Raw genomic sequence first — 10,071 nt, 5'->3', positions numbered from 1 at the left:
CTGTGGTATATCATGAAGGTTTCTTAATGTTTCCTTAAGTAATAAATACAAAAAACAACTTCAAACTACTTTTAATTTCTTCATTCATTTGATCACCACATTAATCATTTGAATGACCTTTTTATTTCATATTACTTTTCTATTTAGATTCTACTCTTAGAAATGGTCATCTCATCAGATGCTTTTCATTATTATCCTTTCACATTACTTTGTTTAATTTCCTAATTACATGTTTTTGTTTTCTTTTTATATTTCTTTATTCATCTCCTCTATCTGTTTGATAGTGTCTCTTAACTTTCTCTTGCTTATTTCTTTCTATTTTATATTCCCTGTTTTGTACTTCTTCTTACTTTCACTTCTTTTAATTACTAGCTTCTTCTTTCTTAATTAAGTCTTTCATCTCTTACTTTATACTTAGTGTATTCATATATGTATTTTGATTTCTTGTTTGAAGTTCTGTTCTTTTTTTCTTTAAATATCTTCTTTCCTTTCTTATCAAATTTTATTTATAACAAAATTGTGTTTCTTGGGATTATTTCAGTCTTTTAATATTTTAAATTTGGTAAACAAAAATATGAAATGCCTACTACCAAAAATCTTTGAAAATTAGTTTGGTATATTCTAAAATTATCATAAACCATTGAACAAAATACTTATTCTTTTGTTTCTATTTCATCTTTCTTACTCTTTTATTAATTATTCTTATATTCTATTATTAATTTGTGTTTATCAAGAAGAATAAAAAAAGACCAAAATAAAATAATCAATTCAATCATTTTCAATTAAATTCTTTGATTGAACATAATAAAAATGTATAGTATTACTTTTATTTTAGTACTTCATACTAACATATTAATATTCGAATATATTTATAATTATACTTTAATTATGTTTTGATTTCTTTTAATAAATACAAACTACCATTAAAAATTATCATTAATCATTATACAAGAATTGTCATTTCTTACAATTTCTTATTTGAATTAACTCAATGAATAATTAAAAATTACTTAATTAAGTGTTAATAGATTTTTCATATATTCTTCCTAGTTTAGCCGAGATTAATCACATCCCTGAGTTATTTGTTTTTTAAAAAGAGTAATCTTTTTCTTTAACTTATCATTTATGTTTTTCTTGCAAATTGAGAAAATCACTTCTTTGCTTTATTTTTTCTTATTAATGTCTTCTCATCCTTCTTCTGCTTATTTCTTCTTTTTAACCTTTTGTTTATTTTCTATCTTAATTTTAAACATTTTCTTTTTCATTTTTTCTTAATTTTATGAATGAGAGAAAAGACTATTTCATTCCCATTATATTATTATGTTTAATTTTCTTTTAGTCTTACCCACACTTTAGTACTTCCTTATATTACACCATGTAATATTCTATCATAATATCTTGCTACACCCTTTGCAACTTTACCTAATACATTTCTAATTCAAATACACCGTCATAACCAGATAATAACTGGGAGAGTCAAAACATGAATTGTATTAGTGTTTATGTGTGTTTCAGACATGAAATATCCATTTCTTAATTAACATAAAGAAATGGTGTTGATAAAACATGAAAATTCAAATCACAAACGATGAAATAATAACAATAAAACAGAATTGAATCTTCTTCTTTTCAATTTTTTTGTTATTTTAAAAAAAATGAAAAAATACTAAAAATAAACTAATTATAGAAAATAACAATATTATTATATTATTAATATTATTATATATTTATTGTTATTCTAAAAATGATAAAAATATCATTTATTTAAAATAAAAAGTGAAAAAAATAATACCTGACTTGATGTTAATAACTTGTATTAACTATTTAAACATCCATATTTTGAACTTATAAACATCAAATTAAATTAAAATGGAAGAGTTAATAAACAAGAATAATCAAATAATTAAAGAAGTAGTAGAAACACTTCCAAACATTCAACAATCAATTGATGATACTACTAAGAATTATCAATATTATATAGGAAGTATTAAAAATGAAATATTTGAAATAAAAGATAATGAAACATACTCAGAAGCAATTAAAAGAGGAGAAGGAATATTTGATAGGATTGATGAAACAGAAAGAAGAAGAAAAATAGTGATAGAAAAAAGTCAAGAAACAATCAACCAAATAGAAATAATGAAGAAACAAATATCAAGAATCATAGAAGAATGTAATAATGATGAAGAAACACTAAATAAAACACGGAATGAACTAATAGATAAAATTATTTCAATTGAAGAAATGAATATGAAAAACAAAATAATAAAAACACCAGAAGAAAGAGATACAATCACATCAGAATTTAATAAGAAGAAAGAAGAATGGCAAACATATTACAGTGATTATTTAGAAAGAAAGAAGAGAGAAGAAGAAATTCACCAAATAGAAGAATGGACAGAAAGAAGAATAAACAATATAATATTTGATTCAGATAAAGATAATTGGAAAGAAGATACATCAGTATTTGATCAAAGAATAATGAATAAAGAACATATAATAATTATTATTGAAGATGAAGAAGGAAATAAATTTGGAGGATATGTTAATTCTAAAATTGATAAAGTTGGTCAATGGATATATGATTCAAAATCATTTGTATTTTCATTAGAATCAAAAGGAAGAATTGAAGGAATGAAGATATTTGATATTAAACAACCAGAATATGCATTTTATTTAAATAGTCAAACAGATAATAGTTTCTTTGGATTTGGATATGACATTGTTATTGGTAAAGAAAATAATAAAACAAAATCACATTGTTATCAATATGCATTTGAATATAAAGGAATTGAAAATGCACTTTGTGGAAAAGAACTTCCATATAATTTCACAACAAAACGAATCATAGTAATTGAAATGAAATAATTCAATCTGGAATTAATTGAAAATGAGCTAAAAAAGAATAAAAACAAATCAATGAAGAATATAAACAGCCATTTCATTCATTTGCCAATGAATAAATGGTGAATTAAAAATTGACATAATTCAATGTTGATTTATTTATTTCATTTAATGAAATTTTCACACCCAATGAGGGTGTTTTTAATAAATAAGAAAAGAAATAAGAATAAAAGAGAAATAAAATAAATAAACAATTTATTTGTATCATTTCATTGAATTAATTCATTATGAATCAAATGAATAAGATAATAGAAATAAGAATAAGAATAAAATAAAGAAATGATAGATATATCCATTATTGGATTTTATGAATATTGAGACGTGTTTATTTCAGTTTCTTCAATATGCTCTATTGATGTAATAGAGTTAATTTCTAGCATGCTCGCATTAGATTGTTCTTCTTCTAATGTGCTGCAAGAATTGAATGTGTAAAACATTAAGTCTTTCATATTTTTGATAATTATTGTTCGTAGGATTTTGGGGAAGTCTAATTTTAATTTCAGTGATTTTAACCTTCTTACTTACTCTTTATGTATTAATTAATTTATTGATAATATAACAGGTATTATTTCTACATATATTATTTCTCTATTATTTCTTATTTTCTATTGGAATTCTTTGTATTTATTTCATATTCATTATACAGGTCTTTTTCCAATGCAAGAAATACAACAAATTTTAATGCCATGGTTACTGTGTAATAACAATAGGGTATTGTAAAGAAAATCAAACAAGACATAGAAATCCAATGTCATTCAATAAAAGAATGAATGTCAATAGCAATAAATGACATAACAGTTATAACAATAATAAAGGTAAATGATATACCAAGGAAAAATGATTAGAAGTCGAAAGACACAAAGAAAAACAAGTAAGAAACAAGGTAAATACAATAATAATAAAGATTATACAAATAACAAATATAAATGGATAACAATAAATGATATACAAAGAATAATAAAAAGAATAACAAGTGAATGAAATGAAGGATAATAATCAGAAATACTCAAGAAGTAAGGAGATAAAAGAAAAAGATGGTACGACATTCTTCAAGAAATATACTCAATCAAAAAGAAGAGGATAATTGAAAACACTAAAGAAGAGTTTAAAGAAAAAACAACAGACATTGAAGAAAAAGACATTAAAATAATTGAAGAAATTAAAAACAAAACCCAAACAAAGAAATGAATGATAGATGTAAAATTTCAAGAATAATAAATAACAAAGAAATTATAATAAAAATACAAGAAGAAATACAACAAAACAACGAAATAGAAAATTAATTGAAGTGTTGTATTGTTTTGAATTAATTGGTTAAATAAGAAATTATATAAGAAATTAAGAAATGAATAAATTGAAAGTATAATAAAAGCAATAAACATCAATGTAAATAATGAAAAAGAATATATTAAATATATTAAAATATCACATAAAAGAAAACACTAAACAGTACATTAAAATGAAAGTAAATGATATAATAGAAGGAAGAGTAGAGTGTAATTCAATAATAAAAAACATCATAATAAAGAATAACTCTACAGAAATTGATGAAGAATATCTTAACACTCTCATCAATAAAGTAAAAGAAATGAAAATCGAAAAATGTTCAAACATTAATTACTACTGGAAAAGAAAAGAAGCTGACCGATTAATAATGGAAATTAATAATAGATGAGTATGGTCAGGAAGCAGAATGCAGGAACTGCAAGATGATATGAAGATTTCAATGGTTATATACTTTTATCTCCAAAATAAAATAATAGGAGATAAATTTGATGAAATAAAAGAAATCCTAAAGAAAATTAATAGACTAGAAGATTTGGTCAAGGGAAGGAAATTGTACAGAATAAAGTGCATCATGAAATTAAAAGATTATGATGAAGAAGGAATAAAAGTCAAAACACTAGAAAGAATAAAGTACCTAAAATATATGATGACAATGATCAAAGAAAGAATTAAATTTAATAAAAATGAAATAATCAGAATCAATACAAATAAAATCATGTTTGATTCTAACAAGAAAATTAGAATAAGGAAGAAAGACCCAAAAAATGAAATATACCCAAATAACGATATTACTTTAGAATATTGGAAATCGTTATACGAAACACAGGTGATATTAAATAAAGAAAATTGGAAAATAAAACAAATCACCTCGTGGAATGAAAGATATATCAATTATGATAATGTCATAATAACATTAAATGAATTAAATATAAGTATAATGAAAATAAGTAACTGGAAAGCACCATGAATAGACACTATATATGGGTATTATTGGAAAAGGATGTCATCATCAAGAGAAATCATTCTCAGTATCTTCAATGAATGGTTAAACTTCAATCAAAACATCCCATTAGACATGGTAAGTGGAAGAACTTTATTAATCCACAAAGGAGGTGATAGGAACGACGTCACTAATTATCGTCATATCAGTTGTACAAATGTAATTATGAAAGTATTTACAACAATATTAAAAGAAAAGATTCACAGAAGACTTAACATGAATTGTGAATCATTTAAAATTAGTAGCAACCAATTGGGGTGTAAGTTACAATCTTTAGCTGCTAAAGAAGGAATAATTAATAGTTATATGTTAAATCAGCAGAAAGAAGAAAAATACCCAAAATATGTGGAGTCATATTATGACATTAAGAAAGCATATGACACAGTCAACCACGAATGGGTAATTGAATCATTAAAATATTTTAATTATGAGTGTGTCATCATTGACATTATTGAAAGTATGATGACTAGATGGAAGATATTCATAGGCTATAAATTTAATGAATATCTAGGTAGTATTAAATTAAATAGAGGAATTTTACAAGGTGATTCATTATCAAATCTACTCTTCATCATTCAGATGAATGTAATTTCTCAAATCATCGAAGAGAAATTCCCAAAATCAAATCACACATTATATATGGATTAAATGAGAATAATGACAGAAAATAGTGAAGAAATAGGAATAATCCACAATGAAATTAAAGAAATAATAAGTGGAATAGGGATGGAAATGAATGAGAAAAAGTCAGGATTGGTATTAAAAAACATTAAAGAAATACCAAATGGAATGCAAAACATCCCAGTCATTGAAGGTGAGGACTTGTATAAATACTTAGGAATATGGCAGTCCGACGAAATTGATGACACCTTCAATTGTAAAACCATCAAAGAAAAAATGAATCAGAAGATGGAAGAAATAAACACTGATGAAAGTAGTAATAGAAGATATATTACTAGAATAAACACGGAAGTAATCCCTATCTTCAGATATTCAGCATCAGTTGTAAATTGGAAAATCACTGACCTAGATAAAATTGAAAAGGAGATAAGAAAATATTTAAGAAAGGCAAAATACATTGGTGAAACTCCAAAGATCGGTTGTATGTTATTATAGAAGAAATGGGTGAAGGATTAATAAACATAAATGACGAATATGTTATTGAATTAATAAGAACAGTGATGTACTACTGTACCAGAGAAAGTGAAATTGGAAATAACATATTAGATAGATGGTACAGTAAGAAGGGAATATGGAATAGAATTAAAAAACATTAATTCATAAAATAAATGAAACAAAAATAGAAGAAATAATAAATGAAATGATAGAAAAGAAAAAAGAAAAAGAAGTAATCATAGAAATAAAAAAATTATTGACCGACAAATACATCAAAATATGGAAGTGTCATCAAATAAGTGGACATTTTAGAAGATGGTTCGAGTCAAAATGAGTAGATAAAACTACTACAGTCAAAGCATGGAAGTACACCAATATTAAAAAGAATGCATTTCTCCAATTAACTAAAATGCAAGATGGAGCAATATTTTGTGGGTATAGAAAATCAAAAATAATGAAAAATGAAAGATTGAAATACTAAACACTTTGTAAAGACAAGATAGCTACAGTAGAACACATCCTACTATCTTGTATTTATCATAATAAATCACAAATGGAAAAACATGACAATATTGGCATAATCATATTGATTAATAAGAAAATATACAGGAAATAAACAATATAAAAATAAAATATGAAACAATGTTCCAATATAAAGACATTACTATGATATGGAACAAACAAATAATGCATAAAAGTGAATGACAATATCACAAAATAACAGACAAATACGTATTAAATAAAAAGAATAAAACCAGTTTATTATTTGATATGACTATTGTGGCTGATCACAATATTAATTGAGTGTATTTGAAGAAAAGAAATAAGTATAAGGAATTAAAGAATAGACTAATGAAAATAGAAAAATTAAAAGATGTCAGAATAATTCCAGTAGTAATTTCAATAAATGGATTAATAAATAAAGAAAGTAATAAATTAATTAAAGAATTAAAAATTGAGATTAACATCGAGAAAGAAATTAAAAACCTTGTAATAAAAAACATGATGGATGTCATGGAATACTGCTTCAGTCATAACCAAACATACTCTGTAGAGCTGCTTGAAGATGAAGAAGAGATGTGATTAGTCTCCCATGATCCAGGAAGAATAGAAGCTATTTCTATTAATACTTAATTATTTGCTTAATTATTTCTTTTTGTAAAAATTTTTGTTGTAGATTATTTTGTCCTTATATGTAAGTATTTATATAATCCAAGTCAATAAACAAACTAATGATTTCTTTATGAATGGGATTAGAACAATGAAATTAAGTAATACTGATTTATTGAATTTGTCTATGGCAAGTGAACCAAATAATTAATTTTTTTGGTTCAATGTTGTTTCTGTTTAGTTTAAATAAAAGTTCAAAACGCTAATAATCAAACACAATATCAATGATAAAATATGAAAGAAATGAATATTAGAATATAAAGAACAAAGAGGTTCTGATATTTGGGATATCCATTAATTAGCAACCTGTTTAATTAAGTTTAATAATGGTTGTGCAGGTGGAGGGGATTGTGCTACAATAAAAGGATGCCATAATAATGTTACAGCATCTGGTCTTTGATTATAATCAATAACAAGACATTGTGCGACAAAATCAACCAATTGAGTTGTCCACAATTTTGGATTTTTAAATGAAGGAGGTTTATTTTCAATAACACTAAGTAATTGGTCAAAACTAGTGACATGTCTGTTTGGTGGATTTCCTTCTGCCATTTCAATAACAGTAATTCCTAATGACCAAATATCTGTTTTATTATTATAGAATGATTTTTTGATAACTTCAGGTGACATAAATAAAGGACTTCCAATAAAGTCTTCTGCTTTTTTATTTTCATTCTCTTTATATTGTTGAGATACGCCAAAATCAGCTAATTTCACTTTACCTTCATTTGTAAGTAAAATATTTCCAGCTTTAATGTCATGATGGATAATTTTAATACTATGAAGATAAACTAATCCTTTTAGTGTTTCGTTTAATACATAACGGAGTTGTTGTTCATTTAAATTTTCCATTGTTTTCTTCATAAGATCTTTAACACTTCCAACACCACACATATCCATAAGAATCCATAAAGTATTTTCATCTATTTTAATAGTTCCATAATAACTTACAACATTAGGTGATCTACATTTCTTTAATATATCAATTTCACTTTTTAATGCATCAGTTTGTTGTTTAGTAACAGTCAAAATTTTAATAGCCATTTCAAAGTTTGATTGTCTATGAACTGCATGATAAACTGTTCCAAAACTTCCTGTTCCAAGTACTTCTTTCAAACAGAATATTTCATTTGGATCAGAACCAGAAGTATCCCATTCTAAATCAAATGTAACATGTTGAAGATGTTGGACATTAGTTGGTGCACCTGTACATTCTCTTTGAATTAAATCAGCCCAAATTGATAATTCTTTACTATCATTTGAAGTGAATTGATACTCACCTTCACTTGTTTTAATTTCAAGGATATTTTCACCTTTATTTGTATGTGTTAATTGAACTCTAGCAAGTAACAGATCAAAACAACCAAAAGGTATATTTTTATCATTTTCTGGTTTACAATTAAAATAAAATAATTTATTTTTTGTTAATATACACCATCTTTTCTTTTTTGTTTGCATTTTCTTTAATTTTTCTTTAAAGAGAAATCCTTCTTTAACAATATTCTTTTTATCTTTATATTCATCAGTAATAAATGAGTCTACATAAATATCTCTTCCCATCATTTTAACAGTATCAGTAAGCATTGACTTCCATTTTTCATATTCTGATGAAGTATTAAATCTAATAGATTTTCTATTATTTAAATGAACAAATGTAAATTCTTTTTCTGCGGCAACTGTTAAAACTTTTGATTCATGAATATAAAATTCAAATAAACTTTCAGACTCTGCAGGTGAATCGAAACAAAAAATAGTCCCTGAATTCATCATTAACCATGCTTTTTTTGTTTTATTAATTGTAACAATACTAAAATCAGTAGATTCTTGAATCATTTTCATTGCTACTGTACTAATTAAACATGTTTGATGTTCTATAAGAACTTTTCTCCAACTAATATATTCTTCTTCACTTTCACAACTAAAATGATAACAGTCTGGTTTATTTTCATATTGAAAAACAAATTGTTTTTCTCCATCACTTCCTAAAAATTGAATATATGTATCTTTTATTTGCATTTTTCCAATTGGAATTTCATCTTTAGGATTATTATAATAAAATAAGAATCCTCTACATAAAACAACCCATCTTCTTTTCCATCCACTCACTTTAGATACTTTCTTTTTTAATAAAAAGCCTACTTTTTCACTATTTAAATATATTTGATGATAATCTTTTTCATGTGGAGCTACTCTTGATAATCTTGCCATAGCCATTGGTTTATTTAATGCTTTAATTTCTATTTCATCTCCATCATCAATTCCATAAAAATCAATTACATTATTTTCTACTAATCTAATTCCATCATTAAAACAACTAAATTCATATTTCTTCTGTTCATTTGTTAATCCTCCTTTAATTTGTGCTAAAATATCTCCAATTTTAGTATTTTTAGTTACTTGTTTATCAAACCTTAGTGTATGACTGTCTATCATTAATACAACTTTTACTGACAATGGTTTAGGAGGTTCACTCATGCAATTTCTGTAAGATCTAATATTTTTATCTCTTTTTTATTTTTTTTAGACATAAAACTTTTCTTTGAAATTTCTATTTTTTAAAACTAAATATTCTTTTAAATTGTAAAATACTTATT

The 10,071-nt window shown here is 24.6% G+C and overlaps 1 protein-coding gene across 1 annotated transcript, besides 4 other annotated features; it reads right to left on the bottom strand.

The window, feature by feature from the left end:
- Positions 1–1,000: 1,000 nt before the first annotated feature.
- Positions 1,001–1,520: a repeat region.
- A 1,667-nt stretch (positions 1,521–3,187) lies between these two features.
- Positions 3,188–3,534: a repeat region.
- Positions 3,535–3,548: 14 nt separating this feature from the next.
- Positions 3,549–4,175: a repeat region.
- Positions 4,121–7,451: a repeat region.
- Positions 7,452–7,771: 320 nt separating this feature from the next.
- On the bottom strand, positions 7,772–9,952 carry EHI_010750 (uncharacterized protein; the record flags this gene model as incomplete). Its single annotated transcript, XM_644236.2, has 1 exon — positions 7,772–9,952. One exon carries the CDS (start codon positions 9,950–9,952, stop codon positions 7,772–7,774), a length of 2,181 nt encoding a protein of 726 aa, XP_649328.2.
- Positions 9,953–10,071: the final 119 nt, after the last annotated feature.

This window comes from Entamoeba histolytica, genomic scaffold (genome assembly GCF_000208925.1).
Source record: "Entamoeba histolytica HM-1:IMSS scf_1104750516399 genomic scaffold, whole genome shotgun sequence".
In the NCBI taxonomy this organism is placed as follows: Eukaryota; Evosea; order Mastigamoebida; family Endamoebidae; genus Entamoeba; species Entamoeba histolytica.
Note: the sequence above shows the minus strand (reverse complement) of the source record. Positions and strands in the feature narration are given on the sequence as shown.